Source organism: Capra hircus, chromosome 10 (genome assembly GCF_001704415.2).
Source record: "Capra hircus breed San Clemente chromosome 10, ASM170441v1, whole genome shotgun sequence".
Taxonomy (NCBI): domain Eukaryota; kingdom Metazoa; phylum Chordata; class Mammalia; order Artiodactyla; family Bovidae; genus Capra; species Capra hircus.
Window position 1 is genome coordinate 42,797,413 of NC_030817.1, and position 19,583 is coordinate 42,816,995.

General features: G+C 36.6%; 1 protein-coding gene across 4 annotated transcripts in view; it reads right to left on the reverse strand.

Annotated features, from left to right (window-relative positions):
• ATP8B4 (ATPase phospholipid transporting 8B4 (putative)) overlaps positions 1-19,583 on the reverse strand; it is a 299,618-nt gene that overhangs the window by 75,866 nt on the left and 204,169 nt on the right. For all 4 annotated transcript variants that reach the window (XM_018054182.1, XM_018054183.1, XM_013967148.2 and 1 more), the window contains 2 exons: positions 16,929-17,094; positions 2,552-2,740 (listed from right to left, as the gene is read on the reverse strand). In XM_018054182.1, coding sequence (XP_017909671.1) covers positions 2,552-2,740; positions 16,929-17,094 — 355 coding nt within the window. The remainder of the gene's footprint in view (positions 1-2,551; positions 2,741-16,928; positions 17,095-19,583) is intronic.

A 19,583-nucleotide genomic window follows, 5' to 3' on the forward strand; every position in this document is an offset into this window, starting at 1 on the left:
TCTGCATTTTACTTTATACTTATCTTTCCAAATCACATATTTGCCTATCTTCTAAATCACCAGGTGCTTCCTAACTATGATTCAAATTGTAGAAGCCCTAAAATAATTCAATCATATTAAAAGAAAAACAGAAGAAAGGCATGTAAAAAACACTATACATATGGCTAGAAATACTATCCAAAGTCAGACAACAAACTGGAAAGCAATGTCTGCAAGCTGCATCACAAAGGGCTTCTCTCCCTAATATATAAGGACGTCTATAAATATAGAAGAAAAAAATCTAGCAGTTCAATAGCAAAATGAGTGAAGAGTACTAACACTGTGCAGAAGGAAAATATACAGGTATCTCAAGCATAGGAAGTAAACTCAACCTCATCCATGATAAAAATGTACAAACTAAAACTACTGTTACATGCCATTTTAAAAATTGACAAAAATCTTAAGTTTGATGTTGATGAGGATATAGGGGGAAAGGCATTCATACTATGGAGGTGGGATTGTAAAATGATATACCTGCAGTGGGTGCAATTTGGCAATAACCATCAAAATTAAAAACATGTTTATCCTATGACCCAAAAATCTCATTTCTGATAAATTTTCTGAAATAATTGCACATGTACAAAATGAAATATGTACAAGGCTACTCATTTCAGTACTTGTAAAAGCGAAAGTTTGAGGATAGCATAAATGGCCACCACTAAGGGACAAAATGAAAGTGTTAGTCGTGTCCAATTCTTTGCGATCCCATGGACTGTAGCCCACCAGGTTCCTCTGTCCATGGAATTTTCCAGGCAAGAATTCTGGAGTGGGTTGCTTTTCCCTTATCCAGGGGACCTTCCTGACCCAGTGATCAAACCCGGGTATCCTTCAGGGAGACCTGGCAACTAGCTCTACTACTACTATACTACTACTACAAGGGACAAAATAAATTTTGACTTAATCCATAAAGTGGAGATTTACATAGTTTAAAATTTTTAAAGTGTATTTTTTTATGTACTGATAAGGAAAGAGTTCTTAAATATACTGCTAAGCTAAAAAAAGCAAAAATAAATATATAAAATCTTCATTTTAACAAGTCTTCCTGGTGGTTCTGATGGGAGCTGAAGTTCGAGAGCCAGTTACCTAGGGGCACAAAGTAGATGGAGGTATCACAAGCATGTGACCTACAACAGGGATAAAGAGGCCAGACTTTGGAGAAAGACAAATCTGGATTCAAATATTTGCTCTGCATCTTACTGGCTTTGTAACAAGATACATGACAATACTGGGAAAGATACTTAAAATCTTTGAGCTTTAAATGTCCCATCTTCTGACTGGAGGTGACATACTATTATAAGACTTTAATAAAATATTTGTATAGGGTTCAGTTCACTCACACTGCCATATAGCAAAAGATAGATAACAATTTTAATAAGAACATAGTTGTGACAAAGTTCTGTATTAGACATACAAAATTTGAGATAACTGTAGTATAATCCAGTGACAGAATCCAAGAGAAGCCTGAAAATGTGTATGGAGGCCTCAGAGAGAGACTGAAACTGAAGAGCCATATGGGAAGGACACAACATATAGGCAGTAGCTGCCACCAAGTGAGCGGTCAAGATTATCCAAGGAGAGCGCAGAAGAGGAAAGGACACCAACACTGAAGAGTTCGATGAAGAACAGTCAGCTTGAAAAGGAGCTTGAGAAAGAAAGCACAGGACAAGGGGAGACCCAGGAGCCAGTGTGGTCAAAGAGGCCAAAAGAGGAGTGTCAGGAGAAGCAGATTAACAGTATCAAATGTCACTAAGTTTAAAGGGAAAAAGAAGATGATAGAGGATAGATAGATGGACAGATGGATAGTAGACAGATTAGGTGGAGGGAGAGGAGGAGGAAGGGAGGAAAGAAGGAAGAGGGGGAATGTCATTGCACTGGGTAGTTAAGAGGTGATGTCAGACTTCTGAGAAGGAATTCTGTCTTGAAGATTAGAAGCAGAAGCCTGACCCTTATAGGCTGAAAAGAGAAACCAAGATGAGAATCAAAAACTGATCTTGAAAAATTAAGCTGTGATGAAAAGAAGAAAAACTGGGTGGCAAAATCAGTGGAGATCAGAATATGAACAATAAATTTAAGGAAACAAAGATGATCATAGAGTTGCAGGCTGAAGAAAGAAGTCAGTGATGAAGAAGAAAGTGAAGTTACAAGCAAGTGAGAAGGGAGTGAGTAAGGAAGGAAAATGGATGGGAACAGGTAGAACCTTTAGCATTGAAAAGGAACAAGAGCGATTTTCCTCTGAAGCAGAAAACAGACTGAGTAAAATCGTAGCTTGGGGATGCAGGAGGAAAATGGGGAAAAGGGTAAGGTGATGGTGCTGGACACAGAATAAGCACTGGTTTCATTAGTTATACTCACTGCTACCGAGTTGAGGCTAAGTTGAGGATAACACAAGCTCAAAAAGTTAAGACATATCACAACTTTCAGCACATAACTAGAGTGAAATCATCCTTGAGAAGTTTCCATATAACCATAGTATTATCAAAAGATCGAAAATACTCTCAGCCACCAACCATACCTATGACAGACATCCTTTTTCGGAAATTGTTGAAATCCAAAAAGGCAAGCAATTGATAAGTAACTAGTGTTCCCAATTCTTCTATTGTTATTGTCTCTGGGGTCCGAGACTTAAAGATGAACCCCAAATTTTTTGCAGCAGTCACTAGAGCCCCTTCATCAGGTGACTGGACTTGGTAAATCAGCTCTCCTAAAAGGAAAAGAAACAAGTGGATTAAATAACAAAAAGAAACAGATTATTAATATGAAGATAGTAACATTCACAGAACACCAACATCAATTTCAACTCATTCTATAAGACCCAACCCAAGTGTCAGCTCTAGAAATTAGACTTTTTCCACTCACTAACCAGCTGAACAGGCATCTGTCCTGTGAAACTTTCAGGACACCATGCATAACACCATGCATAAGAGCCTTTGTCAGATTACAGGAAAAAAACTCATTCCTGAGCCTGCCTCCCTCCTATGTGGAAAGCTTCTTAGGTCAGAGACCACAACTTTGTATTTTCAGTGACTAGAAACATGCCAAGAAAGTTTTACAAACTAAAACACTTAATATAAATTAACTCACATAATCCTCATGGCAATGAGGCAGGGATTATTACAATTATTACAGGCATACCTCAGAGATATTGCAGACTTGGTTCCAGACCATGGCAAAAAATTATTGCCATAAAGCAATTCACACGAGCTTCTTGGTTCCTCAGTGCATATAAAAATTACATTTACATTATACTGTTGTCTGTTATGTGTGCAATAGCATTATATATAAGAATATACATACTTAATTAAAAAATACTTCACTGTGAAAAAAATGTTAGTAATCTGAGACTTAGGTGAGTCATATTTTGGCAATAGTAACATCAAAAAATCACTGATCACAGATCACCATGAGAAATATATGTGTTTGTCACTCAGCCATGTCTGACTCTTTGTGACCCCATGCACTATAGCCTGCCAAGTTTCTCTGTTCATGGGATTGTCCAGATGAGAATACTGGAGTGAGCTGCCATTTTTTCTCCAGGGGATCTTCCCTAATCGGGGATCGAACTTGGGTGTCCTGCATTGCAGGCAGATTCTTTACCAGCTGAGGCATCAGGTGAAAAAGTTCAAAATATTAAAAGAATTACAAAAATGTCACAAACTGACACAAGTGAGCAAATACTATTAGAAAAATGGTGCCAATAAAATGTACACCTGTGGTGGATTCGTGTCAATGTATGGCAAAACCAATACAGTATTGTAAAGTAAAATAAAGTAAAAATAGATTAAAAAAAAAAACTTGCTCGATGCAGGGTTGGCACAAATCTTCAATTTGTAGAAAACACAATATATGTGAAGTGCAATAAAATGAAGCACAACAAAATGAGGTATGCTGTATTTCCATTTATACTGGTAAAACTTATGACTGAAAATGTTATGCAGCTTTTGCAAGATAACACAACCAGACTGACGATGCAGACATCCCAAATTCCTCTTCAGTCTGCTACTAATGATCATTTTATGAAAATATATCAAAGAAATCCCTTGAAATGTAAGGAATCAAACCAGAATATTAATGATTGGTACCTGATATTGTGTAGGTGCTGGAGTGGGGGTAAGAGGAGAGAAGAGAGGAAAAGAATGAAGTGGGGGAAAAAAATAAAAATACACTTAAAAACCAGCATGAATAAAGTAAGCCCTTCTGTATAAAATTATCTTTGTATGTAAAAATAAATTAGAAAAAAGTAGGCAGAGCTAGATCCATTTTACTGATTTATAAAGATAAATTGTTAGGAAAACTGGTTGCATATTAATCTATGTACTAGAATTATTTTTCTGTTAAAAAGAAACTACAAGTGTTTTATAGTTTTCTATATATAGGTCTTTAGTTTCTTTAGGTAGATATATTCCTAAGTATTTTATTCTTTTCGTTGCAATGGTGAATGGAGTTGTTTCCTTAATTTCTTTTTCTGCTTTCTCATTATTCGTGTATAGGAATGCAAGGGATTTCTGTGTGTTGATTTTATATCCTGCAACTTTACTATATTCATTGATTAGCTCTAGTAATTTTCTGGTGGAGTCTTTAGGGTTTTCCATGTAAAGGATCATGTCATCTGCAAACAGTGAGAGTTTGACTTCTTCTTTTCCAATTTGGATTCCTTTTATTTCTTTTTCTGCTCTGATTGCTGTGGCCAAAACTTCCAGAACTATGTTGAATAGTAGCGGTGAAAGTGGACACCCTTGTCTTGTTCCTGACTTTAGCGGAAATGCTTTCAATTTTTCACCATTGAGGATAATGTTTGCTGTGGGTTTGTCATATATAGCTTTTATTATGTTGAGGTATGTTCCTTCTATTCCTGCTTTCTGGAGAGTTTTTATCATAAATGGATGTTGAATTTTGTCAAAGGCCTTCTCTGCATCTATTGAGATAATCATATGGTTTTTATTTTTCAATTTGTTAATGTGGTGAATTACATTGATTGATTTGCGGATATTGAAGAATCCTTGCATCCCTGGGATAAAGCCCCCTTGGTCATGGTGTATGATCTTTTTAATGTGTTGTTGGATTCTGATTGCTAGAATTTTGTTGAGGATTTTTGCATCTATGTTCATCAGTGATATTGGCCTGTAGTTTTCCTTTTTTGTGACATCTTTGTCAGGTTTTGGTATTAGGGTGATGGTGGCCTCATAGAATGAGTTTGGAAGTTTACCTTCCTCTGCAATTTTCTGGAAGAGTTTGAGGAGGATAGGTGTTAGCTCTTCTCGAAATTTTTGGTAGAATTCAGCTGTGAAGCCGTCTGGACCTGGGCTTTTGTTTGCTGGAAGATATCTGATTACAGTTTCAATTTCCGTGCTTGTGATGGGTCTGTTAAGATTTTCTATTTCTTCCTGGTTCAGTTTTGGAAAATTGTACTTTTCTAAGAATTTGTCCATTTCTTCCACGTTGTCCATTTTATTGGCATACAACTGCTGATAGTAGTCTCTTATGATCCTTTGTATTTCTGTGTTGTCTGTTGTGATCTCTCCATTTTCATTTCTAATTTTATTGATTTGATTTTTCTCTCTTTGCTTCTTGATGAGTCTGGCTAATGGTTTGTCAATTTTATTTATCCTTTCAAAGAACCAGCTTTTGGCTTTGTTGATTTTTGCTATGGTTTCTTTTGTTTCTTTTGCATTTATTTCTGCCCTAATTTTTAAGATTTCTTTCCTTCTACTAACTCTGGGATTCTCCAACTCTTCCTTTTCTAGTTGCTTTAGTTGCAGAGTTAGGTTATTTATTTGACTTTTTTCTTGTTTCTTGAGGTATGCCTGTATTGCTTGAAAGAAATCAAAGAGGACACTAATAGATGGAGAAATATACCATGTTCATGGATCGGAAGAATCAATATAGTGAAAATGAGTATACTACCCAAAGCAATTTACAAATTCAATGCAATCCCTGTCAAGCTACCAGCCATATTTTTCACAGAACTAGAACAAATAATTTCACAATTTGTATGGAAATACAAAAAACCTCGAATAGCCAAAGCAATCTTGAGGAAGAAGAATGGAACTGGAGGAATCAACTTGCCTGACTTCAGGCTCTACTACAAAGCCACAGTCATCAAGACAGTATGGTACTGGCACAAAGACAGACATATAGATCAATGGAACAAAATAGAAAGCCCATAGATAAATCCACACACATATGGACACCTTATCTTTGACAAAGGAGGCAAGAATATACAATGGAGTAAAGACAATCTCTTTAACAAGTGGTGCTGGGAAAACTGGTCAACCACTTGTAAAAGAATGAAACTAGATCACTTTCTAACACCACACACAAAAATAAACTCAAAATGGATTAAAGATCTAAATGTAAGATCAGAAACTATAAAACTCCTAGAGGAGAACATAGGCAAAACACTCTCAGACATAAATCACAGCAGGATCCTCTGTGATCCACCTCCCAGAATTCTGGAAATAAAAGCAAAAATAAACCAATGGGACCTAATTAAAATTAAAAGCTTCTGCACAACAAAGGAAACTATAAGCAAGGTGAAAAGACAGCCTTCTGAATGGGAGAAAATAATAGCAAATGAAGCAACTGACAAACAACTAATCTCAAAAATATACAAGCAACTTCTGCAGCTCAATTCCAGAAAAATAAATGACCCAATCAAAAAATGGGCCAAAGAATTAAATAGACATTTCTCCAAAGAAGACATACAGATGGCTAACAAACACATGAAAAGATGCTCAACATCACTCATTATTAGAGAAATGCAAATCAAAACCACAATGAGGTACCACTTCACACCAGTCAGAATGAATGGCTGTGATCCAAAAATCTGCAAGCAATAAATGCTGGAGAGGGTGTGGAGAAAAGGGAACCCTCCTACACTGTTGGTGGGAATGCAAACTAGTACAGCCACTATGGAGAACAGTGTGGAGACTCCTTAAAAAATTGCAAATAGAACTACCTTATGACCCAGCAATCCCACTTCTGGGCATACACACTGAGGAAACCAGAATTGAAAGAGACACATGTACCCCAATGTTCATCGCAGAACTGTTTATAATAGCCAGGACATGGAAACAACCTAGATGTCCATCAGCAGATGAATGGATAAGAAAGCTGTGGTACATATACACAATGGAGTATTACTCAGCCATTAAAAAGAATTCATTTGAATCAGTTCTGATGAGATGGATGAAACTGGAGCCAATTATACAGAGCGAAGTAAGCCAGAAAGAAAAACACCAATACAGTATACTAACACATATATATGGAATTTAGGAAGATGACAATGACGACCCTGTATGCAAGACAGGAAAAAGGACACAGATGTGTATAACGGACTTTTGGACTCAGAGGGAGAGGGAGAGGGTGGGATGATTTGGTAGAATGGTAATTCTAACATGTATACTGTCATGTAAGAATTGAATCGCCAGTCCATGTCTGACGTAGGGTGCAGCATGCTTGGGGCTGGTGCATGGGGATGACCCAGAGAGATGTTGTGGGGAGGGAGGTGGGAGGGGGGTTCATGTTTGGGAACGCATGTAAAAATTAAAGATTTTAAAATTTTAAAAATTTTAAAAAATTAAAAAAAAAATAAAGATTTTAAAATTTAAAAAATTAAAAAATTAAAAAAAAGAAACTACCTACATATCTATGTGTATATATATATATATATATATATATGCATACATGTATAAGCAAGTAGAAAGTGTGAAATTATGTACACCAAATGTTAACATTAGTTACCTCTGCTGCTGCTAAGTCGCTTCAGTCGTGTCTGACTCTGCATGACCCCATAGGTGGTAGCCCACCAGGTTCCCCCGTCCCTGGGATTCTCCAGGCAAGAACACTGGAGTGGGTTGCCATTTCCTTCTCCAATGCAATGCATGAAAGTGAAAAGTGAAAGTGAAGTCACTGAGTCGTGTCCAACTCTCAGCGACCCCATGGACTGCAGTCTACCAGGCGCCTCCATCCATGGGATTCTCCAGGCAAGAGTACTGGAGTTGGGCGCCATTGCCTACTCCGAGTTACCTCTCTAGAGACTGAATTAAAGTTCAGGGAAGAAATTACTATCTTTGCCTTTATAAATCTTTATGTTGTATGGCTTCATTTGCTACAAGAGGCATAAATTAATTTTTTAAATTAAAAAAAATTGAAGCAATTACTTCATCTATTATGAAATGACATGATAACTTCCACTTCTGGAAACATGGTGGACTAGGTTCCAAGATTAATCTACTATGTTAGAACCAGGTATAGATTCTATAAATAAAAAGCATTTAAATATTTTTGCACGTACCCAGGACTGGCAAGAAAGCAGCAGTTGCTCAGATCAAAGACTGAGGAAAAAAAAATACAGTTGGAATAAAGGATGGGCATTTTGAAACTAATTGGTTTCCAGTATCTCAGGGCTTCGGTTAGAAAAAGACATAGGCCAGGGAAAGAAGTCTAATAGAAGATCACTTCTTAAAACTGAGCACCCTCCCCCCTCAAAAGGATGATCTCTCAGTATGAAGGTAAACTGGAAAACAGTGTCCATTTTAAGACTGCCTATAAGGAAAACTGTCTATTTGTAAGAGAAAAAAAAAATATGCTGAAAATTTATAACAGGAAACTGACTTTCATGTATATTTGCATCCTAAATTCACAGATCACCCAGATATTGTGAATTTAGGTTGCAAATATACATTAGTGACTAAGTGAAAGTCACTCAGTCATGTTTGACTCCTTACGACCCCATGGACTACACAGTCCATGCAATTCTCCAGGCCAGAATACTAGAGTGGGTAGCCTTCCCCTACTCCAGGGGATCTTCCCAACCCAGGGACTGAACCCAGGTCTCCCGCATTGCAGGTGGATTCTTTACCAGCTGAACCACAAGGGAAGCCCAAATAGCATCTAAAGGAAATGCAAATCATTTCTTGGAGAAACCAGTCTTAGCCTCAGAACCTGAAAATTTTCTACAAATGAAGTCCGAAATAAAATGACCAAGATATAATTAGAACCAACAGAAAGAACAGAGAGAATAATATCCCTAAAAACTTTAGAAATTGAAGTTATCAGAAATACTACAAACAAATATTTAATGGATTTCAAAAATAAAAGAGGTAAAATTAGTCAGATTGAAAAAAGAATTAAAGACTTAGTAGAAGTCAAAAACAGCAAATTAAATAATACGAGAGAGAATTTGTATACAGGGGAAAAAATTGAGAAAATTCCAGAATATATCCCAGAGGGACAAAGAAAGGGAAAAAATCAAAGAATTATTAAAAGACATAGAGAATAGAGTGAGAATGTTACACACTAAAGATCTATTACAAGAGAGAAAATGAGTCAGAGTCCATACTTGAAGAAATACTATGGCTGAGGAAATTCCAGAAGTGATAAAAGACAACGTTCTATGGACTCAAGAATCTCAGTGAATTCTCAGCAATACAAATATATTAAAAATTCACACCTTCACTAAGACTATGAAGAAGAAGAAATCTCAAGTCTATGCCCCAACCAGTAATGCCAAAGAAGCTGAAACTGAACAGTTCTATGAAGACCTACAAGACCTTCTAGAACTACACCCAAAAAAGATGTCTTTTACATTATAGGGGACTGGAATGCAAGAGTAGGAAGTCAAGAAACACCTACAGTAACAGGCAAATTTGGCCTTGGAATACAAAATGAAGCAGGGCAAAGGCTAATAGAGTTCTGCCAAGAGAACACACTGGTCATAGCAAACACCCTCTTCCAACAACACAAGAGAACACTCTACACATGGACATCACTGATGGTCAACACCAAAATCAGACTGATTATATTCTTTGCAGCAAAAGATGGAGAAGCTCTATACAGTCAACAAAAACAAGACGGGGAGCCGACTGTGGCTCAGATCATGAACTCCTTATTGCCAAATTCAGACTGAAATTGAAGAAAGTAGGGAAAACCACTAGACCATTCAGGTATGACCTAAATCAAATTCCTTATGATTATACAGTGGAAGTGAGAAATAGACTTAGGGCCTAGATCTGATAGAGTGCCTGATGAACTATGGACTGAGGTTCGTGACATTGTACAGGAGACAGGGATCAAGACCATCCCCAAGGGAAAAAAAATGCAAAAAAGCAAAATGGCTGTCTGAGGAGGCCTTACAAATAGCTGTGAAAAGAAGGGAAGCAAAAAGCAAAGGGAAAAAGAAAAGATATATCCATGTGAATGCAGAGTTCCAAAGAATAGCAAGGAGAGACAGGAAAGCCTTCCTCAGTGATCAGTGCAAAGAAATAGAGGAAAACAATAGAACGGGAATCTCTTCAAGAAAATTAGAGATACCAAGGGAACATTTGATGCAAAGATGGGCTAGATAAAGGACAGAAATGGTATGGACCTAACAGAAGCAGAAGATATTAAGAAGAGGTGGCAACAATACACAGAAGAACTGTACAAAAAAGATCTTCACGACCGAGATAACCATGATGATGTGATCACTCACCTAGAGCCAGACATCCTGGAATGTGAAGTCAAGGGGGCCTTAGAAAGCATCACTACGAACAAAGCTAATGGAGGTGATGGAATTCCAGTTGAGCTATTTCAAATCCTGAAAGATGATGCTGTGAAAGTGCTTCACTCAATATGCCAGCAAGTTTGGAAAACTCAGCAGTGGCCACAGGACTGGAAAAGGTCAGTTTTCATTCCAATCCCAAAGAAAGGCAATGCCAAAGAATGCTCAAACTACCGCACAATTGTACTCATCTCACATACTAGTAAAGTAATGCTTAAAAGTCTCCAAGCCAGGCTCAGCAATACATGAACCGTGAACTTCCAGATGTTCAAGCTGGTTTTAGAAAAGGCAGAGGAACCAGAGATCAAATTGCCAACATCCGATGGATCATTGAAAAAGCATGAGAGTTCCAGAAAAACATCTATTTATGCTTCATTGACTTTGCCAAAGCCTTTGACTGTGTGGGTCACAATAAACTGTGGAAAATTCTTTAAGAGATGGAGATACCAGACCACCTGACTTGCCTCTTGAGAAACCTGTATACAGATCAGGAAGCAACAGTTAGAACTGGACATGGAACAACAGACTGGTTCCAAATAGGAAAAGGCTGTATATTGTCACCCTGCTTATTTAACTTATATGCAGAGTACATCATGAGAAATGCTGGGCTGGAGGAAGCACAAGCTGGAATCAAGGCTGCTGGGAGAAATATGAATAACCTCAGATATGCAGATGACACCACCCTTATGCTGAAAGCAAAGAGGAACTAAAGAGCCTCTTGATGAAAGTGAAAGAGGAGAGTGAAAAAGTTGGCTTAAAGCTCAACATTCAGAAAACAAAGATCATCGCATCCGGTCCCATCACTTCATGGGAAATAGATGGGGAAACAGTGGAAACAGTGTCAGACTTTATTTTTCTGGGCTCCAAATCACTGCAGATGGTGACTGCAGCCATGAAATTAAAAGACACATACTCCTTGGAAGGAAAGTTATGACCAACCTAGACAGCATATTCAAAAGCAGAGACATTACTTTGCCAGCAAAGGTCCATCTAGTCAAGTCTATGGTTTTCCAGTGGTCATGTATGGATGTGAGAGTTGGACTGTGAAGGAGGCTGAGCACCGAAGAATTGATGCTTTTGAACTGTGGTGTTGGAGAAGACTCCTGAGAGTCCCTTGGACTGCAAGGAGATCTAACCAGTCCATCCTCAAGGAGATCAGTCCTGGGTGTTCATTGGAAGGACTGATGTTGAAGCTGAAACTCCAGTACTTTGGCCACCTGATGCGAAGAGCTGACTCATTTGAAAAGACTGTAATTCCAGGATATATTGAGGGCAGGAGAAGGGGACGACTGAGGATGAGATGGTTGGATGGCATCACCGACTCAATGGACATGGGTTTGGGCTGTCCATGGAGTTGGGTGGACTCCAGGAGTTGGGAGGCCTGGCATGCTGTGGTTCATGGGGTCGCAAATAGTCAGACACTCTTGAGCGACTGAACTGAACCAGGGAGAAAGGACTGATCACCTTCAAGTCACAACTGAACTAACACGTGACCTGCAGTAACAGAAATCACAGTCAAAATATAGTTAAATATCTTCAGTGTGCTGAGAAAATTGTCACCTTAAACCTTTGCACACAATAAACATCATTCAAGAATAAGAATGAGCCAGGGGAAGAGGGATTGTGGGAAAGAAGGTTTGAGAGTTTGCGATTAGCAGATGCAAACTATCATATACAGGATAGATAAAAAATTAAGGTCCTACTGTATAGCCCAGGGAACTATATTCAATATCCTGTGAAAAGAATATAAGAAAGAATGTATATATATTCTTTTATATACATATATATGTACATATATATATACATACATATATATGTGTGTGTGTATATATGTATAACTGAGTCACTTCGCTGTAAGTAGAAATTAAACACAACATTTTAAATAAACTATACTTCAGTAAAAAAATTTTTTTAAAGAATAGGGATGAAATAAAGTTGCTTTCAAGCTTATGAGAGTTTACTACCAGTAGCTTCTGCCTCAAAGAAATTCTAAAGAATACATTTTTGACCAGCAGAAGCTCAGTGATTCCACAGCATTAAAGACCACAGAAATGAGTAAATATATGAGTAAATCTAAGTAAACTGACTGTAAAAAGCATAAAATTAACCTCTTGAGGTACTGAAAAATAAAATATAAGACAAAAATACTATATAAATCAACACAAGGTTTATTAGTATTGAAGCGTTTTAAGGTCCTTATTTTGTTCAAAAAGGCTTAGGCTATGTTGAGTCAATTATGCTAAAAGTTCTAGGCTATTAACTAAGAATACAAATAAGAGTATATTATTTTCAAGGCAGTAGAAATAAAACTGAACTAAATCTATAAGACTAGAAGAGGCAGACAAATGATAGGACAAATATAAAATACAAAAAGATGGTAGAAAGACATCTATCAGTAATTACAGTAATTATATATTAAATTGTTGCTGTTGTCGTTTGGTCACTAAGTTGTAGCTGACTCTTTTGCAACCTCATGGACTGCAGCCCACCGGGCTCCTCTGTTCGTGGGATTTCCCAGGCAAGAACGCTGGAGTGGTTTGCCAGTTTCCTTCTCCAAGCCCAGTGATCAAACCCGTGTCTCCTGCACTGGCAGGCAGACTCTTTACCACTGAACCACAGGGAAGTCCATATATTAAACACTTAGAACCTAGACATATTGATAATCAACAATGGGTAATTGGCTAAATGGTCTATTTAAGATTTGGTTTAGTTAAACTGGATATTCTTTTAAATATCAAAAATTTTGCCATTTATAAGAGATGTGTCTAGGACATTAAAAAAAAAAGAATGGCAGGAAAGAGTATGGAAAGCTGAACAATGCAAATACTAACAAGAGGGAAACATCAACAACTATACTGGATCAGACAAAATAAACATCTATAACTATACTAGCATCAGACAAAGTAAACATTAAGGCAAACATGTTACTAGAGATAAAAAGGGTAAATATATATTGATAGATGTTTTCATTTTAAAAAATTTAACTCTAAACTAGTATCTAATAATGTGATCTTAAATATACAAAGCGAACATTAGCAAAACAAAGTAGAATTAATGAATACACAATTACAGTGCATCTAACTATGCTTGTGGCTTCCCTTGTGGCTCAGCTGGTAAAGAATCTGCCTGCAATGTGGGAGACCTGGGTTTGATCCCTGGGTTGGGAAGATCCCCTGGAGAAGGGCAAAGCCACCCACTCCAGTATTCTGGCCTAGAGAATTCCATGGACTCTATAGTCCATGGGGTCTCAAAGAGTTGGACACGACCGAGCGACTTTCACTTTCACTATACCATAGTGATTTAAATACACTCTCATTAATCAAGAAATCAAGTACTCAAAAGAACCCAGAGAGGGAGAAGATTAAACAATACAATTAATAAACAGTATCTAGTAGATATATTAGAACCCCATTTTCAATAACTGCATAATGCACATTTATTTCAAGCACACACAAAACACAGAAACTGAATACATATCAGGTCATAAAGTAAGCTTCAACAAATTTTAAAGGACTGATTTTAAGGTAACAAGAAAAATTTTCTGAATTTTTTATCTCTTTAATTGACATCTACCTAAATAGAAAAAAACTTGTATTGAGGCCTTTGTACCTTCCACTTCTCTGCTTCTGAAATTCCTGGCAAAGGGAATGAGAATATCAACTTTCCCAAATGTCTCCATGAAACAAAGAGCACTCACTTAAAATAAAAGCAATACCCTCAGCTATAAATTATAGAGTCATATAGTTTTAAGTTCATCAGATTTGGGTTCTGTTCTTTATCATAACTAACATTTATGTAAGTAAGGTTTATATTTTCCAGCGCTCTTGAACATACATGGATTTAAGTCATCTATCCTATAATTAGAGCTTTAAAAGGAGAAAAAAAATGTAATTTCCCCTTATTTAGTATAGTAATCCTTCCCTGAGAATTTGAAATCTCAAAGGAAAAAACTGAAATAGTTGAAATGATACACACATTTACTTCTCTTCACTTCAAAATGCTTTTATATGGCAGAAGAGATTAGTCCATATCCACAAGTACAGGTACAACTTAATAGTAATACTACTAAAGTGTTAGTAAGAATGTAAAGGTACTAGAACTCTCATATACTGACAGTAGGAATGTAAAATGATACTCCATTTTTGGAAAATAGTTGGGCAGTTTCTTAAACACACCTATGCTATGATCAGGCAATTTCCATTCCTAAGTATTTACAAAAAACAAATTTGTTAACTTTTTTAAAGACGTAAAAATGTTTATGGCAGCTTTACTCATAATAATCCAAAACTAGAAATAACCTAAATGTCTGGACAGAGGGCTGGGGAAGAAAAAAAGTGGTAAACATATTCATAAAGTGAAATGTTACTCAAATTTAAAAGAATGAACTACTGATTGATATGACAACATGGATGAATGACAAAAACATTACATTGCATGAAAGAAGCCAGACACAAAAGAATACATGTTATATGATTCTATTCATATGAAGTATTAATATAAGAACAGGCAAAACTCATTTTTGATGATAAAAATCAGGATAGTGGTTGCTTGGGCAGTGGTTGGTGATGTGGACTAGAAAGGAACATGAGTAATCTTTCTTGAATGATGGAAAATATTAATACTTTGATAGGGGTGGTGGTTACATGGGTGTATATAATGGTCAAAATTCACTAAACAATACACTTAAGATCTGTGTTTTATTACATTTAATTATATCACCACAGACAGAGAGAATGGACTTTGGGGCACAGCGAGGGAGGGAGAGGGTGGAACAAATAGAGAGTAGCACTGAAAATACACATTACCATATGTAGAATTAGATAGCTGGTGAAAATTTGCTATGTGATGCAGGAAGCTCAAATCAGGTGCTCTGTGACAACCTGGAGGGGTGAGAAGGGGTGGCAGGGAGGCTCATGAGGGAGGCAACATATGTTTCCTCATGGCTGATTTGTACTGACGTATGGTAGAGACCAACACAATATTGTAGGGCAATTATCCTCCAATTAAAAATTAATTTAAATATTAAAATGTCACAATATGAAAAAATTGTAGTGATACCATAAAAGAGGAATCAGTATTTTCAGAGAATAAGAAACTTGAGAAATGTCTGAAAGATAAAAAGTATATTTGATAAATGAATGAATAAGAAAGGAGAAAAACACAGTTCAAAGAATTTGAGGAAGAAAATTAATACAGAGTTAAAAGCAACGCCCAAAGTTTCTCCAAATCAGAATCAACAAGAGAGAAGAGCAGACGTGATCTTGGGGGTACCAGAAATAAAATGAGTTGAAGAATTCCACTCAAGCTTGCCAGGACCACTTTGGCTCCTCCGGCCAGCTTATTCCCAACAACAGGCTACAGTGATATTTGCCTCAAGATGAAACCTTGAAAATGTTCTTTTATACTAAGTACACAATCCACCTAAGGAACCTTTAGTGGTTTTCATGCTGGGGCTGGAGACCAAAGCTGAAAACAGCCAGAAATAGCTTTAGAATCCCACAAGGATAAGAGAAATTAATTAACAAAAGAAAGGGAGTCTATGACTGTGATACTTTCTTTTAGGCCAGACCTTAAATACAACTTTCTTTGAAATGAGAGTTCTGACACAGAATCCTAGCACTAGATTTGAAAAAATCAGTTAAGCCCAGGCATCATATGAACTCCAGGAAGCGGGAAACTCCATGCCCAGAAGACAAGCAATGTTTTGTGACTCTCCCCAACAATCTTGGGAGACAGGCTGCTATCAAAACCTACATTCACCAAGAGGCAAACTGGGATGCTCAAACACAAATAAGAATAGGCAATAACAAACAATAAAACGTTTGAGAACAACATGAAAGTTAGACACAGAACTCTAAAAACAACATTTTATAAAATGAAACACAGCAGAGGAAACAAAAGATTTCAAATTAAGAATAATTAATATCCTCAAAGAGATTTAAGAAGATATCATAATATTAAAATCAGATAGCTATTAAAAGAGAACTCAAAAAATGAAATGAACCTGAAGGTAGAGATAAAAAAAACTTACTTAAAGGCACTGTGATATCCTCAGATAAAATAGCATCATTGGCATTAGTATTACAAAGGTCAGTTTAAGCATTGTTCTATGCAAATACCGTGTTCAGTCATTTAAAAAAAAATTATCCCTTTTAACTGGCTTATCTAGGCCCTCATCTTTTTACTGTTCCTAATTTTTTCTTTTCTTTTAAGTCTCTCCATATTTTTAGAAAACATTCAGTATACAAATAAATACAAAGAAAAGCTAGTAATAGGTAAAGGAACATTCCGAACATTTCAATGAAAATATACCTATTTAAAAAACAAGATTCAGACACACTGCACTTACCTGCACTATTTTCCTCTGACATTACAGTGTGGCAGAGTGCAAGTAACCTAAGGAATTCATGCACTTTGGGATCACCCAGTTCAATGGATTCCATCAAATGGTGGTCAAAAAATTGAAATGTTCTGTCTGCTTGAGGGCTGACTGAGAAACCCATGGTCTCTTTTTTCTGTAGGAGAACAACAACAAAACTGTAGACTTCATTCCAACAAAAGTCTTTTAAAATTCAAAAACACTTCCTCTAAATATTTTTAGAGTTTGTATGACTTTTCAGCCTCCAAAGCCTGGCACCAAAATGGCTTTCTGTTTCCTCATTACTGTTAAATATCATCTTCCCATTTCAGATCCATGTAAGCCTTCATTACCAGAGCAATAAACCTTCCAAAAGCATATGGGGAAGAAAAAAAATCCAATGGCTGTACAAATTCTCAAATGTTTACTTCAACTCCAAAATACAAAGAAGCCCTAAAAACTGAAAGTTGCTTTCAAAACCTACTTGATGGAAAAACTTGACCTGACTTGAACTCTTTTTGGCAGCAACATCTGACCTGGAATAGTATGTGCGTAATTATAGACTTTTTAAAGTCTACTTAGCATGAATTAATATTTCAAGATATAAAAATATTAATGTGTTTGATTACAGAGTACTTCTCTGATCTCACTAAAGAAACTGCAAAATATTATGACAAAATTAAAATCAAGATCTTGAGATATTTGTACTCACACATTCACTGTGGCATAATTCACAATAGCCAAAAGGTAGAAACAACATTGGAGAAAGCAATGGCAGCCCACTCCAGTACTCTTGCCTGGAAAATCCCATGGACGGAGGAGCCTGGTAGGCTGCGGTCCATGGGGTCACTAAGAGTCAGACATGACTCAGCGACTTCACTTTCATTTTTCACTTTCATGCAATGGAGAAGGAAATGGCAGCCCACTCCAGTGTTCTTGCCTGGAGAATCCCAGGGACAGAGGAGCCTGGTGGGCTGCCATCTATGGGGTCGCACAGAGTCAGACATGACTGCAGCGACTTAGTAGCAGTAGCAGCAGAAACAACATAGGGCTTCCCTAGTGGTTCAGATGATAAAGAATCTGCCTGCAATGCAGGAGACTTGGGTTTGATCCCTGGGTTTGATCCCCTGGAGAAGGGAATGGCTACGCACTCCAGTATTCTGGCCTGGAGAATTCCATGGACAGAGGAGCCTGGCAGGGTACAGTCTACGGGGACCACAAAGAGTCAGACATGACTAAGTGACTAACACTTTCACTTCACTTCAGAAACAAAAGAAACATCCATCAACTGATGAATAAAGAATATGTGGTTTTATATATCTATACACACACACACAAAGAATATTATTCAGCCATAAAAAAAGAACCTTGTCTTTATGCTGCAACATGAATAAACCTTGAGGACATTACATTAAAAGAAATAAATTACTCACAAAAGAATAAATATTGCATAATTCTATTTATGAGTGATTTATTTCTTTTAAGGAATTCATGCAGATATCTAATTATGTTAGTAGATATCTAACATAGAAAAATTCACAAAAACTGAGTGTAAAACAGCAGTTTCCAAGGACTAGAAGAATGGGGAAGTGGGGCATTGCAGTTCAATGAGAAATTACAGTTTCAGATGTCCAAGGTGAAAAAGTTCTAGAGATCTGCAGTACACACTCAGTGCTCATTGTTAATACTAGTTTACTGTCCACTTCAAAATTTGTTGATCACAAAAATGAAAGAAAAAGGATTAAAGATAGAACAAAATGGAAGATAATTTTAATATTAAATAAGATCTCTGTTAATTTACTGACTCATGAAAAGCATAAAATGTACTACTAATTTTTAAAAGTTTATTACTCAAAGGACTAGACCTGTGATAAGGTCTTTGCCAGAACAACTGATAAGAAAATACTTTTCAAATACACTCTGTCTTGGAAACTGCAAAATAATATTTTAAATATAATACTTAATATATCCAAGTACATGAGAATACATACCAGTATACAAGGTAGTCCATTAGCTGTGTTTATCTCAGAATCATAGAGACTTACTTTAATCAAAGATTGTTTTTTTCATGTAATAAAATTTTAAAACAGCTACCCAATAGGAGAAAAAATTGATCAACTCACTAGTACAAAATAAAATACACACTGGCCTTAGACTTCCCTAAACCCCCTCCCCCTGACACCCAGGGAAGAAACCATGACTTGTAAAGATTACAGCCGGTCAGACTAGAAAAATAAATAGAAGGAATACAAACTGGAAAAGAAGTAAAACTGTCACTGTTTATAGATGACATGATACTGTACATACAAAGTCCTAAAGATGCTACCAGAAAACTACTAGAGCTAATCAATGAATTTATTAATGTCATTCAATGATTTAGTAATGTCATTCAATGATTTAGTAATGTCATTCAATTTAGTAATGTCATTCAGCAGATAATTCTGAACTGCTATTTCTCATGAACGCCTCTTGAAACTGGAGGATACACTTCAGCCAAATAAAAGATAACTGGAAAAACAGTGGGAAAGGGAAAAGTAGTTAGTGCTAAGTACTGAATCTTATTAACTGAAGAACTAAATATAAAAGAAACATATTAGGATTATAAAACAAAATATATATGCTATATATATTGACTACATAGAAAGA